This window comes from Ciconia boyciana, chromosome 23, assembly GCF_034638445.1.
Source record: "Ciconia boyciana chromosome 23, ASM3463844v1, whole genome shotgun sequence".
NCBI lineage: Eukaryota > Metazoa > Chordata > Aves > Ciconiiformes > Ciconiidae > Ciconia > Ciconia boyciana.
The window spans coordinates 1,993,461-2,011,113 of NC_132956.1; the positions used below are offsets into that span (position 1 = coordinate 1,993,461).

The 17,653-nt window shown below is 51.0% G+C and overlaps 1 protein-coding gene across 1 annotated transcript in view; it reads left to right on the forward strand.

Moving 5' to 3' along the window:
- The window catches only part of PLXNA2 (plexin A2), a 177,748-nt gene that overhangs the window by 22,823 nt on the left and 137,272 nt on the right, over positions 1–17,653 (forward strand). Inside the window, exon 3 of the mRNA XM_072844595.1 lies at positions 1,437–1,619. Within this exon, the coding sequence (XP_072700696.1) occupies positions 1,437–1,619 (183 nt within the window). The remainder of the gene's footprint in view (positions 1–1,436; positions 1,620–17,653) is intronic.

Consider the following 17,653-nt stretch of genomic DNA (forward strand, 5'->3'; position numbering starts at 1 on the left):
TGCAATTTGCTGGAAGTGTTTGCTGTTCCCAACCTGGGGCTCTGGAAGCTGGAGGAAGGCTCTTGCCCTTCCCTGAGCAGGAGGGTGGTATCAGCAAACTAACAAGATAAATACAAATGACAGTTGTGTCTTTTGTATTTTTATTCAGGTGATTTCTTTAATCTTGATTCACATGCAGATTGTTCCTGGGCTGACTTGGGAACCCCTGGGGCCTTCTTTTGCCAAGCATATTAAATTTGGCTGCTGGAAAGAGAGAAACGTGGGTGAAATGAAATGAAATGAAAGAAGGAAGGCGAAGAGAAGCTTGAGGGCTGGCTTGCACGGGGGAGAGTCATCCCATCACAGTTGCAGCTAGATGTGCCTGAGCATTTGGTAGTTAATGTCCCTTGTGGAAAATAAGTGGATTGCAGTCAGCGTGATGGCGAGTGGCCACCCATGTCACCACCCCGCTGCCTATGCCATGTAGGAATTCACTCGAGCAATCTCAGCTGATACGGCTTAATAATACTTAGCTGTTGGCAGAATGATTTTCCTTTACTCTTGGCAAGTGGTGTTCCAGGGAGAAGCCAGCATCCATATTCCCTGTGTTGTAGAAAGGAAACCGAGGCACAGAGAGGTGGTTTGTAGGAGACTGCACAGCTGGGCAGTGGAAGGAGCAAGAGTGGGTCTGCCCACTTAGCACTCGGGTATTTTATGTTGCCGGAGCCCGTTCCCTGTGCAATCGCCCACCTTTCCAGGGCAGCCAGGCTGGCGCTTTCCACCAGCCCATGTTTGCACGGGGAAGGTTTAACTCTGCCCTGGAGCTGCGCTGTTTGTGCCAGGCGGAGGTGGCCGCTCCCGACAGGAGCGAAGAGCAGCGTCCTCTCCTCTCCCATGGCGTGGGATCAACCGTGTCCCGCTGTCCTCTGGCTGGGGACCGACCTGAGCCTGTCCTGCCTCGTGCGCAGCACTGCCAGCGCTGCTGCCAGCTGTCAGCAGCAGGGCTTGTGTGGCCTTCAAGGGAAGCCTTTGCTCGTGTGGGGATGCTGAGCACCTCTCTGCTTATACTGCTGGGCACCTCTGGAAATCAGGCCAAGAGGAGGTGAGATGAGTGGAGGAGAGAGTTCCTGCATGGCCATGCAGCGGGGCTAAACCCATGAGAAACCTAGTAGATTTAGAAAAGGAGTGAAAGTCTCTATTGGACTTAGGGTTCCTCCACAGCCCTGTCCAAACACATTTTGGAGCAGCTGCAGAGTGTCTTGGCCTCGGGCAGTGAAGGGAACAAGCCCTTGCAGAAGGTGGCCGAAGCCGGCAGGGTCCCCAGGCAGGGGGTTGTGTGGCGGTGGCTCCCACGCTGCTGTCAGCTCTGCTGGCTCCCCTCCGCGTGAGCCCGGGTGTGCGGGGCTGCCCCGTGCTTTGCGTTTCACTCACAGCTGCCCAAAACCTCGTCTTTCCAGCCAGTCCCCATCGATGACAATTTCTGTGGCCTCGACATCAACCAGCCCCTGGGAGGCTCGACGCCGGTGGACGGAGTGACCCTCTTCACCTCGAGCCGGGACCGGATGACTTCTGTTGCTTCCTACGTCTACAACGGCTACAGCGTGGTGTTCGTGGGGACTAAGACTGGCAAGCTGAAGAAGGTAAGTTTATTGCCGTGGCTTTGGAGAGCCAGGATCCATTTCTCATCTCTCTCAGAAATCTCTGATGTGCATAGCTGCTGCTGTGTCTTACAGATATTTCCCAGCGTGAAACTGGGAGCCCATCAGGGGCAAAAATCACAGGGTCTGGGTCACAGAAAGCCTCGCGTTGGCGAGGCAGAGTTGATCCATCAGCACTGTTAGTACAGGGTGGTGTTGCTGCTGTTTCATTCGAAGCAGAGAAGCACCGAGCCTTGGGAAAGGTGCAGCGGAAACTGCTGCAGCCTGGTCCTGGAAAAGGGACCGAAGCTACGCAGTTCCCATTGCTCTGCGGCATTACAGCTCCAGAGCATCCCCTTGCAGGGGCTGAGGGCACCTTCCTGCGCTTCCAGCCAGCAACTTCCTTCAGCAGCAGGGTAACGCAGGTCTCAGCACCGTGCCAGCTCTTGCGTGCACCACCTGCCTGTATATTACAGCGTTACCCTGTTGTTTGTCTGGGGTTTTTTTGCATTTTATCATTTAGTAAACTATGGTGTGTGTGTGTTTGTGGGGCTAATGCAGAAATTATCAGGGCGGTAATGGGCCAGTCTGGTTAGAGACAAGTGAGGAGCTGGCTTGCAATTTCTGAGTTCGAGTGAATCTCAGCAAGCTGTATCCAAGGTCTCAGATCTTTCCTCCTTTTTGACAAACTGATGGAAATCTTGCAGTGGTTTTGAGTTGTTTCCCAGCAATCGTTCTGCAACTTGTGCAGAAGACCACCAGTTAGAAAGCTTTCGGTGATGGCAAAATTGCTGATGGTGGCAGGACATTTGGTCATGGAGAGATAGGAATGGGTTAACTTGGCTGCTTTTGGAAACTGAGCCTCAGGGCAGAGTCCTACTGCTTCTTTCTGCCTTTTACCTCCTGCTCTTCCCTCTGACAGTTGAATGATTGATCAGTCCTGGAAGATAACATTCCTCACCCTCTGCATCAGGAAGCTGGGGCTAGTTGCCCAGGGCAAAGAGATGCTCCCGCTGGTTTCCTCCCCCAGCGCAGGAGGTAGGGGGGCTCCGGTGGGTTTTAGAATTTTGAAGCTGAACTGCCATTTCCCCCCGCTCTGTATCTTCTGAACCACTCTTCAGTAAGTAGTGTGCAGAGGCTGGTCAGGCCCAGTCATACATCTGTTGAGTGTAGTCCTCACTAGTCCTCTCTCAGGAGTTCCATGTCTAAACTGAGTGTGGAAATGGCCTTGGGGTGTGTAAGTGGAGGGGAACCCCCCTGCTGTTGGTCTTTAGAGCTGGAGCTGCAACTGGAAGCCAGCTCATCAGTGTCTGCAGAAGTCTGATCCAGCTCCAGCAAAACCAGCCTTAGAGATGCTGCCCTGGAAAGCTGAGATCCTGCAAATGAACCTAAAATATAAATGATGGCGTTAAGTGAACCCACTAAATGCAGACCCTGCTTCTTCGTACCAGGGAAAGAGTTAACAAATGTAATCAACAGCAGGCTGCTAATTTTTTGTGTCCTTAAGCAGCAGGGAATTTCTTCCTCATCTATCCAGGAAGATACAAGGACAGGCAGATACTACACTTGAACGTCTGCATCATTTTAATTACATCAGTTCATTAATATTCATTCAGCACTTTACAAATGCTGAGTAGTAGCAAATTAGGTGCCTCCCTGGTGCCTCTCGAGTGTCAGTGGGGCAATTTTGAACATGGGGGAGAGTGGGCTTGTAAGCAGAGCCCCTCTTCTCCCTGCCCACCCCACCCACCGTGGCACATGGGAGCACGGGGATTTTTCTAGCTAAATGGATGGAAGAGCCGCCCTCAGCATATTGCAAATGCATATGCTGTCAAGCTTCAAGCCAGCCATGCAGCCTGGTGCTTGCTGTTTGCAGTGTTTTGGGGGGGATAGGGGAGGTGCCTCACTTAGAGGCAGTTAAAGCAAACAGCTTGTGCCTGCACACTAGGTATTTACCGTCGTGTCCCATGAATTATGTAGGATTACGGAAGAAGCAGTCTCTCCAGCACGGTTTAATTCCTTGTGCTATTCTGCATTGAACACCTACTTTTTTGATGCGAAGTTGACCTGTTCATGCCTATCCACGTCACTCTGGCCAGAAGGCAGGCGGCTGGGCAGGATGGGGCGGGGGCAGATGGGGAAGGAGGGATGCAGGAATCCTTCCTGTTTTACCTGTGTTTGAGCCAGTGGTCACTAGGCACTGAGAAAATGGGTTCATCTCTCGAGCGAGTGCATTCCAGGCGTTCACTCTAGTCAGCCTTTCATGGCATCTGCCAAGCACCCTGATTTAACATGTATTAGCGTTGTCTGCAGCTGATGAGACCTATGCCTCCTGTTATCATTAGCTGGAGCGATCGCTGCCCTGTCCTCCGCTGCATGGGGCTGGGAATGTTGTTCTTCTCTATCTTGCGGTCCTGTCCACAACTTTAGTAAATCTTTTCTCGTTTGACATGTGGGATTATCTTTTACATGGCCTAAGAGAGGTCGTATGAGGCGTAGGAAGCAGCTTTGCATTGAACTGTGGGGCTCTTGGGAGACTCACTGCAGAGCAGGCGTTGCAGACCCGGTGGGAAGTTAACAGGTTGTCTCCAGTTTTTGTGTGTGTTCCAAGACCAGACATGTCTTGAAGTCAGTGAGTGCTCAGGATGCTCAGGACTGTTTCCATATCTCTTCTTCCCCATATGTGAAATGAGGATGGTAAAAATGTACGCACCTCTGTAAGTGCCAGAGATTTATAGATAGACGCCTTGTCTCCTCCAGCTCGCCACCTTGCATATCTACCTACACAATTAATGTCTGAGAGCTACGTCACACCTATTCTCTCTCCCACAGCCGTTGATTTACTTTGGAAACAAGCTGGTGGCTCAGTCTGGGGTTTCAAAGAAGACACTTTTGTGTAGCTGGAGGAAAGAAGTCAGGGAGCCAGCTCTGAAATCTTTCAAATTTGTCCGTGCTTCCCCAGTGAGAATTCATTACTGAAAATGCTGTGTTATCTCACTGACGTCCTTCTTCCCATTAGCTATTCACCTAACTGCCTCGTGCGACGTTCCCTAGGAGAGTGGCTGCTGCTGCTTCAGCCTCTCTCCTCTGAAGGAGCCGAATGCTGAAGATCCCCACGCCCCTGCCTGCCTGCCCGACGTCCCTGCCTGCGCTCTTCGGTACAGCCCTCTGTTTGCTAGCTCTACCCCCTTCCCTCTTTCCTGGGTACATTTGAAGTCCCTTTTTGCTCCTTTCAGCAGCCAGCACCGGCTGATGTGTAAAGGAAGGAGAGAAGTTTTCCGTTTGCTCAGGAGCAGTGCGGAGCCCCGTGCGAGGCTCCGGCTTTCCCAGGCTGAGCTCGCCACTTGCTTTGCAGGTTTCGGAGCCCCGTGGGGTCTGGCTGGTGCAGGCAGCCTGGGCAGGTCGCCTGCAGAGTCCGCACAGCCCGGCTGTGAGTTCGGCACAGCCGTGCTGCACTGGAGGGGTGTTGGTGCCGGAGCTACTGACAAATAAGTCAGTAGTATCAGATAAGGCAGTTGACAATGAAGTTGGCATCTTTCCTGCGGGGAACCAGAGCGTTTGCTGGGGTCAGGGTTCAAGTTCAGGGCTGAGGGTGTGCTTGTACCTGCTGTGGCTGCCCTGGACCGGTCAGCTGCTCCTCGCACGGCTGGTGACACACGTGAGTGCTTCCTCTGTCCCTGGTTACTACTGAAGGGGGAGAAGGATGAATCGATGGATCTATTCTCCATTAAAACTCAGTGCTGGAGGATGAATTTTTCTCGCATAGCACTGTCGCGGCCAGCCCGCTGCCTCTCGTTGCAATCCGCCCGTCCGTGGGCCGTGCCTCGGGCAGGGGGACTCGTGGTGCGCTCGGTGCGTGCACTGTACGAAATGGCTGCACCCCCGTGACGCCGCCCGCCTGCTCCCTGGCAGCCCGCTCTGTTTGAGAGCTACTGTTCCTCAGCAGTTTTCTCGAAGCGGGTGAAAAGCAAATGTGCTGATTGTGCCGTGGCCTTTTGGGTAAAGCACAGGTACGTGGGATGCAGTTCTCCCTGCAGCTTGGTGGTCTAGCTCTCCTTCCAAAGGGTCTCAACTTTGTGGCTGGGGGAGCGAGGGGGAAGAGGATCATGTTAGAGATGTAATCGTTCAGAATTGTGGATTCCTGCAATAAAACAGTTTTCATCGAGCAAAATTAGAAGAGACATTAATGCAACAGTTAACAGCAACTAACTGCTGGGGGGGAGATATGTCGGCTTGCTTGTTCTGTTTATGGGCTTCATACAATTCCATCAATATTGATGTGTGATGCCTTTGATTTTGACACTAATCATTGCTATGAATTAAATTTGCAGCCATATAATTAGGACTGCTATTAATAGGGCCTCAAGCTAAGCACTGCTGTGCTAGTTGTCTTTTTCCTGATGGAAAACGGCATCCACGGAACTCAGCTAATGTGGTTTGCCTGTTAGATGCTGAGACTGATGTGAAAATTATACTTGCTATATTTAGAGGGGCTCCTCTGAAAGGCAGATGCATGGAAGGGTCTGACTTGGAGGTTTCCCAAGAGCTGCACTGGAGTTGCCCTTAAACTTCCTAGTAGGTTGCTGCTCTTTTAAGAGCAGCCTATATATATATATAGGCTTAGTGGGAGAGAAGGATTGCAGGAAGAACAGAGTAACTGTCAGTTTGAAGGGCTGCTGTCGCAAGCCTTGTTTCCATTACAGCTCCCCTTCCTTGTGCAAATCATTCCATTTATTTCTCCCGCCCAATGCTGTTTCAACTCTCTCTGTCCCTGTGCATGCCTGGTTTCATCTCATCAGGCTGAGCACAGTGGCTGGGATAGCAGCATGGCTCATCACTAAAAATCAATCTTGTATTTCATCCCAAGAGGTGTGTTTCTTATTAGATCTAATAAATCAGTGAAGTGCCCTTCATTCAGCTTGTCAATGGAGGACACTGTTTGTGATCAAGAATAAATAAATGTCTCTTCTATGTCTGACAGTGCACCATCTATGTATTATTGTACCATCATGCTGTTTACGCCTGGTGAAGGAAAAACGCAGTTCCTGCAGTGGGAGCCTGCAGCCTTGTCATCCCTTGCCTGCGTTCACATGAGCTGGGTATGCTCCTGGATGTGCCCATGGGATGGCTCCCAGGGAAAAGCAGTAACGGTGACATTGCGGCTGGTTTTCACCCGGCCCTGGGTGCTCCAGTGGCGACAAGGCTTTGATCTGGGTGCTTGCAGATGCTCGGAGGTGTGGAGCGTGCTTCTCGGTGCTGGTGTCTTAGAGCTATCCAGGCTAGGTCTGAAGGCTGGGTTCTGCATCCAGGGGTTGCTTCTACAAAGCAAAGAGAAAGTGCTCTTGCATTGTCTGCCTTCAGTGTAAACTTTGGTGCTATAGGCAAGGACCCAGGTTAGGTTATTTCAGATGCCCTGAGGTGAAGGATAGCGTGTGCATCTCCGTTCACACCCCACTCTCCTGGATAAATGGGCGTCCGACGTCGTTCTGAACTCCTGTAACACGCTGTCCCAATGGCAGCTGTGCTGGACATGGCTTGAATCAATTCTGGCATGCAAGGTCACCTGTGAAGAGCTGTTTGGGATCTGTCTGGAGAAGTGCTACAGAAAAACGCGTAGTGCTGTAACTAGTTTTCATGATTGGAAACGCATTCCTGCTTACCTGTTGAATGCCTGAATGCGTGGCGCGTAATGTCTCTCCTTGCTTTCAACGAAGGTGAACCTCCACTTTTGCAAGGGACAGTGATAACTGATAGGATTGCGCAGTCAGGGGAAAGGCAAACTTTAAGTGTGCTGCTACGTCTTGGCATGTGATGGTTTTATTCAGCTTGGCTGATTTAATTTGTTCCATTAGTGGGAATAAAATAGGTCTTTCACAATGAAATATACGTCCGAACCTGTCCTTATCTGACTTCATTCTATGGATGGTTATCTCATCCTTTTAATTTATCCTTAATTATCGCCCCCGCATGCATTCCGTAGCCCTTTAGGAAGAAGTCAGTTGCATCAGCGTGTAGAGAAGCCCAAGAGGACATCAGGCTGTTGCTGAACAGATGAAAATCATCCGTTTGCAGACGCCTTCCAAAGGAGATGCCTGGTTTTAGCTATAGGTTGTAAGGTCAGGTGCTTTGCTGACTCAGTGATCAATCCATCACCCTCGGAGCGCAGACCTCTGTCCCAGCAGAGGTGTAAGATGGCAGAGGACCCTTGCTTGACTGAATAAGTTGTTTAATTGAAAGGTCTGAGAAAGAAGTCTCTGTTTCTTGCCCTAGGACGTGAAATAGGGGGGTATTTATTTGGTACTCTATTGCTGGTGGTTTGCTCTGGTGTGGTCGGAGAAGCTGGGATTCTTTTTCTCCCTAAACAAGGATTTTCCAGCCTCAGACAGTAATTCCCCTTTGCTTCCATCCGTGTAAAAAGGGCGCTGTCAAACTGTGACCCCAGAAATGTGTCCCCAAAATGCCCGATGGTCCCTTACACTTGTTGTCCTTAGTAGCCAGAAGTTGGAGTCTTACTTATTAATTGGAATTTGTGCAAGGGAATATGAAAAGTGATCGAAGCCAAAGGAGAGCGCTACCGTGCATGTTTCGGGGCTGGAGAAGGGGCAGAGCTGCCAAGTCCCTCTAGACTCTGGTTTTGAGCAGTTCAGGAATGTCCCTACCACCTCTTAAAGGCATGAAATTGGCCTCCTCTTCCCCCAGCATTACTTTTCTAGCTCTGTTATCTGTTGCCTGGCAGAGCAAGTAAAAGAAGAAAAAAAAAGAGAAGTTGGGATGTATTTTTATAGCTGCTGGAGAGCTAAGGGGCAGGTGCTTAGGAAATGCTATATGAAATCAAGCCAGGTAGCTCAGAGTCTGCTTTAATCTGTTTCTTGGCTCATGACATGGTGACGACTCTGGTTCTTACTCGGGTTCAGGCACCTTGAAAAATCAGCTTGAAATTTTTGAGTGCAACAATTACATTTTATTCATTTCCAAACGAAGTGGAGCTAGTAAAGACTGCAAGTGGCTGGACAGCCTCATGCATGAAAAACAGCCTGCCTCGGAGATCTCACCAGCTCTACCAGCAGCAACCAGCACCCTGAAGGCAAGGGGCTCCATGTGCTGAAATGGGTTTCTCTTGAAGAGCTCTTTGTGTAGATTCATCTCTGGGATTTGGTCCTGGCACTCCCTGTCAAATGCTCTTATTGATTGTCTTAAACGTTACAAGTGTAGGAAAAATTCTGCCGACGATGCCTGCAGGAGGTTCCCTGCTCCTGGGCAAGGAGCCGGAGGACCCTGTGGCTCCCGGCGCTGCTGGGCTTTCCCTGCAGCATCTGCCTCCTGCTCCTGCACCGCCCTCAGCGCTGGCAAGGTCCTGGGAGGTTTGACACGAAGTCTCTCTTGGTGCCTCCCTTAGGTGCACACAGCCTTAAACCAGAAAAATGTCTCGTCTCACCTTTCCCAGTGCTCTTGGGTTTTTATGCAGGCAGGAATAAAGCTCGGAGCGGCGCACGTGAGGGTAAAAGGAGTTTTGAGGTGCATCAGTCCTTTGGGACGAGTTGCCAAAGTAACTATTGGGAAATGGTTACCAAAAAGGCTGTTTTCCCCCTTGTGCACATATGGGTTGGTTTTTTTTCCTTTAACATACTTAGAAGATAATTAATCCCCACACCTTTTATAGGAAGAGGTATTATCTCCTTTATGAGCATGAAGTGAGGCAGAAATTATTCCTCCTCTGTTTCATGCTAGAAGCAGAGCTACATTTTCATCTAGTTCAGTAATGCATTTCTTCTTGAAGTAGTCTTGGAGAAAAATATCAGGAAATACCAAACTATTTTGTAAATTCATGTTAGTTTTTCTGACTGTCCCCTGCTTTCCTCTGAGTGTAAATCTGAAGAAGTTGCTGTGTTCTGGATGTTGTTGTTTTTTGGGGGGAGGGGGTGTTAGACTCCTGCCTTTCTATTTATAAGTCAAGAAGTTCATGCTTTCTTTACTATATATATTTTTTTCTGCAGGCTTTTAAAATCCTCAGAGGTCAAAATAACATGAGTTTTGGTCCATTTGTAAGATCTTAAATCCCTGGGTGGCAAGAAATGCTGTGAGAAGACCATGCTATGTTGCTTCTATAAATGCCTCCTTGAGGCAAAAAAACGAATGTGGAAAACACAAACGTGCTGGGAGAGACGGGGGAATCCGCAGGAAGAGTCCCCTGTGCTGGCACAGCCCCCGAGCTGCTGCTGCTGCAAAAAGGTTGGGATTTGGGGACAATCAGGGAGTGAAATGCCATGCAGAAGCAGTACCGCCATGGCTTGTGATGGGACTTGCTGTTAGGCTTTCCCTTGTGCATCTGACTGATGCTGTCTTTAATATTTCCTCAATCCCACAATCAAGTTTACTACCCATTGTTGTTACGGTTGCTATTTGCTGCCGGCCAGGGCACGACAGCGTTAGCGGGGCTGTAAAATACTGCATGGTTGGCGAAGGCAAATCCATCACTTGAACGTCTGCCTGATGTTTATGGATGTGCCAGACAGGCGTGGATTGGATGCGGCCAGTCTCTATATTAGCATTAGTCCATTACGCCTGTTATGATGCATAGTCTCCCCACCTCCCCCTGCCTTTTATTACCCTCTTTTCATTTCTGCCGAGATGCATGGACAGGCAGATGCCTACGTTTCTCAGGCCTTCAGGGAGCTCTCTGCAGGCAGCCCAGCCTGAGCAATAAAGGAGGGAGATAAACCCCCACCCGGCTGGGGAGTGCAGTGCCCAGGGGAATTCTGCAACGGAGGAGTTCCCCGGGGTCTGTGGTGCGGCCGTAGGCTTTCCTGGCTCTGACTTGGACGAAAAGAGCAACAAAATGCTAAGTCTAAATGTGACCGTTGCTTATTACCAGCAATGGTAGCAACTCCTGGCTCTTCTCCCAGCCGCCCCCTGCACGCACACTGTCCGAGGGTCTGATGCATTCAGTCTTTCCATGCTTTTAGGTTTTGGGTGTGGGTGTGTTTCCCCACTGTCACCTTAACTGTAGGCTGGAAGAATATGGTCATTCATAAGGGTTGTCTCAAAAAAAAAAAAATCTCAGATGATGCTAATCAGACGGGGAGGGAGCCACATCTAGTGGCTGGGGGAGAGAAACGTGGTGGTACTGTGAGGGTGGTAAGGATGCTTGGATTCTTCTTCTCATGTTAGCCACTAGTTTTACTGAACTGACATTGAATATGTTAAGTCAAGCTTGCGATTTTCTGCTCTATAACTTGAATTTGCACATTGTGATTTACACCCCTGTACATGGCCGTATCCCACCTGGGGCTCGGTGAGCCCTGAGGACGCTGAAAGGGATCTGTGCTCTGGTCACAGAAAGGTCTGGCCTGGGACCGAGGAGACGTGTCAGTGATTCCCATCTGTCAGGCAGTTCTCCCTTACGGGCAGGTTTCCCTGTGCACCCATTCCCCGTCTATAAAATTATAAACCTTTTCCCAGCCCTGTGCTCCAGGGCCCGCCGCCAGCCTCGAGGTGCTGCCGCACCGCGAACGCCGTGCAATCCCACCGAAAGAGGGGATGACGGCTGGCGGGGCCAAAGCTGCCCGGTGCGTCACCGAAAGCTGTCGGTCCCATGGGGTTTGCACAAGGCTTTGCACCGTGCTCCGGGTCAGCGCTGAGCTCAGGGCAGCTGCCACCAGCCACTGCCAGTCCATACTGGGCAGCCTGCTGGGACCAGGGGAGGACGGTGGAGGAATAATTGGCTGAGCGAGGGTTTAAGATGCCTCCGACACACGCATGCAAACAGGAGAGCGCAGGCAGCAGCACGGGCAGGCCTGGAATAATTCGTTAGCGGCTTCGGCAGCATTTGTCCCGTCATCCACTGCCTGCGCCTCAGCCGGGGACCCTGTCACCTTTCCCGGTTGTTCCTCCTCGCTTGGTTACATGTCTTTGCATCAAATAGATACACGTAGATGAAAGTGATGTGCATTTAAAATGAATGTACACACCATACAGCCTAGCTATTATACAGTCTGGGATTTTTTTTGTGGTAAGCTGCTAAATTATTTATTGTGTGCTGGGCTTTAATCTCATAAACCTGCCTGCAGGCCTTACGCAACCCAGCCTGAGCATCCCGTAAAGCGCGCGAGCCAGGCAGCACAAAGCCCTGCCGTGGCTGTAGGTGGTAATTGTTGGTCTTGCCTCGGCCTCTTCCTCCGCCTCATCAGCTCATTAAAAGCAGTGGGGCCTGTTAAGTTGATCATTGCCACTAACTTAGAGAGTGATTTGCATTTGCTGCTTGGAGAGGATGCCAATCCTGAGATCCCCGTTAGTCGGAAAGAACAAGAGTCGGTCCCTTGAGCTGCTCAGAGTAAAGACAAAAGGGTGAGGAAGAGACACTGGGGTAAAACAAGGTCTTTCAAATAAACATTGCTGTGCCTCCAGCTGGGAGCACTTACCTTCCTGAGCTGCTGGGAGTGTTCGCAGCCTGCAATCTCGCAGCTCTGAGTTAACATTTGGCTGACTAATGCGATATTTGCTTTTGCTAGTCATCCTGCAGCCAGTGGCTTATTAGTGGAAAAACAGAGCATCCTTTTGCCTGCTTCCAGTTCGGAGTTGCTTTGATGCTTTTTGCCTGACTCTCTTAAAGCTTGCCACTCTGAGAGACTTTGTACCGCAAATGCAAGTGAGCATGCTGAAGAGAAGGGGCTATCCTGGTCCTGTATGCTTAAATTAGTAAATGGCAGAGTTGGAATAAAACCAGAGTCCCCTCCTCCCACCTTCTCCTCTCTTTTGACTCTCAGACCAATTGCACCTCTTGCGTATATTTGGCCTAGATCATTCTGCAGAGCTTTGAAGCCGAAGGACAGCAGGCTGACCCTCTCCGTTTTTCTTTTCACCCTTTTTTGTGCGGAGCCTTTTGCATTGGGAACTTGGTTTTGTTATTGAGAAATAAATAATTGGAATAATCTGGAAGGTACAGGTTGAGGGACAGGTATATTGGAAGAGAGACTGAGAAGTCTGAAAGATGAGCAGGCTCCTTTCTGCCTGCAGTTTTCCCACCAGGAAAGGGGATAACCTTACTTTCTCACTTTCCAGGGAGCTTGTCAGAAAATTACTTTGTAATCCAAAGTGCGAAGAAAACAAGATAAATACTGAGCGTCACTGTTAGTCATCAACTGATAAATATGTTTAAATGCCCGATATTTCAGAACAAAACACATCCCACTGCATAGGGCACAGCTAATATTTGCCCTTGATTTTTACAAGGCTGCCGGCTTTAATGGAGCGCTGCCGTGCCAGGGTGCGGGCACGGGGCGAACGGTGAGACACTCGCTGTGCTGCGGTTTTCCCGGCACCACGCCGGTGTTTCACTTGTGATGCTGTTCCTCTGAGGAGCTGTTGGAGAGTTTCTTGCGATGTTTTTGTTTTCTGCTGGAGATGTGTCCTGCAGCTTGCACTTATTAATTAAAAGCTAAAGCGGAAATTCCCTCGGCGTGCTTCAGCCCAGCTGCCGCAAGAGCTGACCGCGTGTTTCCAGCACTTTTCCATTGAACTCGTAGGACGTTTAACCAAGGTACAACAGACGTTGTCTCCCGTTTCCCTGCTGCTTGTTAAACTCAGCACATGGGATGCTGCTGTGTGGGGAAGGGACTGAGGGTCCTTTTCTCACTCCAGGAAGCTGTTTAGGAGCATGACTGGGGACTTACCAGCTGTAAACTCCAAAGACTTAACTTTGGACTTATTTTCAGCAGTTTAGACTGGATTTACCCCTCCCTGCAAGAGGGAAGCACTGATCTTTGGAAAAGCTGTGAGGCTTAAATGGCTGCAACGTGGTCAGAGAGGAAGGTATCCACGTAACTAATAAAAGCAAAGCGTTCTATATTGGTGGCTGAGAGCAATCAAATTCTCTGTGTACAGGGAAGCCCTGTTGCCACTGGCGGGGTTCGGCTGGGGTTAGGCTGATACCAGCAGCTTCAGAGTCCGGATTGCCATGGAAATGCAGCAGGAACAGCTGCAGAAACTGTGTGCAGATAGAGGGCAAACAGCACAAAATGCCAGTTATGGGGTGCAAGAATAGTGGCTCAATATTTGCTTGAGAAAACAAACAAGCTTCATGTTTAAGTGTGCTGCATCGAGGCTGGGATTGTTAAGAAACCTGTGATCAGAGGCACCAGGCAGCCCAGGTTCAGCAGGATCAATGTGCTATTCCTCGAGGAGCATTAAAGAACAGCCGATGCCTTCTGGAAAATGTTGATAAAGCTCTCTTTTTAGAATCTTTTCTGCTTCTCTAGCACAAATGTACTATTTCTTGTTTGTATGTGTTGCTTTCTTCATTCACTCTTTTATTATTAGGGACATTTCCATGAAAACAGCATTTTTTGCTCTCGCAGCATATTCCCCAATTGCAGCTGCGCTTCCTCAGCCAGAGATCTCTACCTTCCCTTGAAATGGGGCTGCCCTCTCTCCTGGGCATGATTGCATCTGCACTGGCTCAGGGACACACATATGGTGATGGTTCATCTCCAAGCGCGGCAGCCGCTGCATTCCCCGTGCTCCAGGGTGGGATGTTACAGCTCCCTGTTCATCCCTTGCTCTCCGCTCTCTTTAAGCCATCTTGTAAGTTGGTTGGGATGCTCAGTGCCTTCGTTTCCTCCTGTGCATAGTTGTTGTTTGTACCTTTTTAGCAGAAAGAGGCAAGCGTAAAATCCCTGAGCGGGGAGGAATCCGCCCGGAGTTTCCCAAAGTGACTGGCTCTGGCTGTAGAGCTTTAGGCAGCAGGAGAAGCAGTTTTGAAAATGAGAGCTAATGGAGATGTCTGGCGGATAGTGAGCATATGTGATAATGTAGATTAAAGAAAAAACCAAAAGCTAGTGTTTAGGGCATAAGTGATGACATAAGCGATGTGGGATGATATATTTATTCACCCCAGACCCTGCTTGCAGAGAGGCAGCGTGAGCCGAACTCGGTCCCCTTAGCAGGCACCTGGAGAGGGACCTGAAGGACCTTTGCTTTCTCCGGGTGCCTCACTCAGCTCTGCACATGGAAAATGTAAACTCCAGATGTTAAGCACGTCTTTAATTTCCTCTCGCTCTGTTTCTGCTGGAGCTTTGCTTTGGGGGTTTGGCATTTAGATGTGTTTTTGCTGGCATCTTGATAAGCTTGAGAAAACCCAAAGAAAGGAGAGAAGCCTGCAGGAGCGCAGGGGCTGCTGTGCTGCTCTGCCCCGGGCTGCGGGAGGGGAGCACCCTCCTCTGCCCCGCTGCCCCGGCCGAGCCCAGCACCCCCGCGCCTGGCAGGCACTCTGAGGCTGCTGATTCATGGAAGCAAATGGTTGGAGAGGTGAAATTCCTCCCCTCTCTGCTTCTCTCACCCCGACCCTGCTACGTTTCTTCCTCCTGACCCCTGAATTTCAAAACTGACCTTTTGTGTCATGGAGGAGGGAGGGCAGGCAGAAGGGCAAGCAAAGAGCAAGATGAGTTTGGCTGTATTTGGGAGGTGGGGGAGGTAAAACTGAAAGCCAGGTGATGGCTGGAGGCATAAGGATGCTGTGGGGTGCTGGGTGCGAGTGTGGGGTGCTGGGCTGCTGGGACGGGAGCGGGTGCTGCTGCTCCATCACACAGTGTCCGTCTTGAATGCTTGCCGGTGCATTTAGTTTCCTGAAATGTAAAATGCAAGTGAACGGCTGAGCTCTTGTATTTCATCGCTACCACTCTGCACTTACTCTTACCACCCTGCCAAGCAGTCCTGCTCTGCAGAGAAGTGGCAAAATCATCACGGGTTGCTGGGGGTGTGGGGTGATAGCTCTGATAGCACAAGGCAGGGAGAACCGTGCGTGATGCTCGTGGTGTTCGGTTTTTAATGTGCAGGTTGGTGGCAGGTCCTGCTCCCTGTCTTCTCAGGCAGCGAGTGCTGGGGACACGGGGTATGGCTCAGCCTCGATGGGCTATGGCACTTCTGTATCTGAACCCAGACAAATGCAATATGCTTGGTACGGCCATCCCACCCAAGCCTGCTTCTGCACAGCCTGGTGCTGCTCCTTCCCCGCTCCGCCACAGCAGCGAGTTGTTCTCGCCCCTTTATGACAACAAAAGCAAAATGCGCTTTCACCTGCAGTAAAATGGCAGAGGACCCAGGCCCTGCGCCGGCGGAAGGAAGCACATTTCCAGGGCCCGAGGGCACACGTAGACTTAATTGTCCTCCTGGGACCTTCACTTGCACCCTTTGGTCTGGGGCTCCAGTGCAGCCCTTGGTCTTCAGCCCTGCCTGTGCGATGGGATGCTGCCTGTTCATGACTTCTACCCTCTGACGTACTGCCTGGGGGGGGATTAAAAAAAAAAAACAAAAAAAAGCCCTGCTGTCTTGTGCAGAGGCAAACTGGTGCTGTAAAGTGGCCCAATCTGTCTCTGTCCCCCCCCAGCGTGGTGTTTGCTCTCCGAGACCCCTGGGAAGGCCCCTGTCGATAAGGTGCTGCATCTTGTGCTAGCAGAGACGAGTCCTCCGGAATGGATGTGGAGGCTGGGAGTGCTCAATATCCTCCCTGACAGGTAGAGTCTCATTTAATAGGATCCTGCCATATTCATTACCCTGGCAAAGCGGCTGTCGGCCAGGAGCGCAGGTGCAGTGCACAGCCCTGCCGCCCCCCCGCTGCCCCCGCCTGCACAAAGGCTCTGTGTGAATAAGTATGCAGTAAATGTCTCCTTCTCGCAGATTTATTCCTTCATTAGGTATTTAAATACATTCTGCTGTATAGGATGCTTCTGTGAGGCTGCTGCCTTTTCTCTCTGTGGAATAAATGCGGTGGCTGCGAAACGGCTCTCCCGGCCGCCCTCCCCAGCGCAGAGCAGAGCCGCAGTGTTTTCGGCAGGGAGCGGAGGAGCGTGAGGGAAGAGGTGCTGATGGGCTGCAGGAGCATCGCTCGGCCTCTGGAGAGGGCGCGGGGGGTTTGCGCGAGGGCAGCCCAGGAGAGGGGCGAGCGGGAGGCGCGCGTGCGGGCGGCTGCACGCCCCGGTGCGCGCTCGGCGCCAGAAGGGGCTTGCAGGTTCATGCACATCCGTGGTGGCATGGACCCGCCATCCTTGCGGTCTGTGGACATGTTGATCTGTGTATGCAATGGCATGGCCAGCGACCCTTCGGCCGCCCCAGATCGGCTCAGGAACCCAGACCCGCTGGCTGTGTGGTGGCGGTGGTGGGACGGTGGGGATGGCTCCCGTGGCAGCTCTTCATTGCCTTCCCTTTTCACGCTGATGCCCAGGTTGGACCATCCCGGCGTGTAACACTTCAGGCAGTTGCAGTAAAGTAAATGCTCTAAAACCGTACAGTCATTGAACCAAACGGCTCAGGGAAGAACAGAGAACCTAAAATTAGCAGAAGTGCCTCAGGCAGAGGGCCACCTGGGGCTTTGTTTAGTTTCACTCTTAACTTTCATCTCTTTTATTTATAATTCGTGGCTGATTGATTTTTCTTTTTTTTTTTTTTAATTTTTTTTCTTCCCTCCTCTGAAAATGAGGAGCTTTGTCAGCCTGCAACACGGCCGAGTCTAACCCCTGCAGACCCAAGGGCGGTGTTGCCTCCCCCTCTGCCTTTCCTGCCCCGATTCTTCCTGGTCCCTCCTCCTGAGCACCAACATCTTCTGCCACCAAGAAGGAGACGCGGTGGGCGAGCCTTGGGTCCATCCCCAGGACACGAGTCTTGGGCGCGTGTCCTGGGGATGGACCCAAGGCTCGCCCCCCGCGTCTCCTTCTCTCAGTTCTGCCTTAGCTGCATTTTTGCGCTCAGTGCTGCTCCCTCCAGATCTGTAACGGGTCCAAGCTCCTCTGGAGGACCCTCGTGTAGTGATTTAAGACAGTGTCACCCAGTTGTCTGCTTTGCTTCAAACCTCCACCAGCGATTTAAATTGATGTAACAGGCTTTGTCCTGGGCTGCTGAAACAGATATATATGTCTTCTGCTAATGCCTCTGGGCTCGGAGCCGGGGATCGTAACTTCTTGAAGCACATCAGCAGAATTTGCTCATTTGTTAAAGTCCTGATCCACGGACCCACCAGGCTTGTGAGGTCTAACAGCTAATTCCATTGC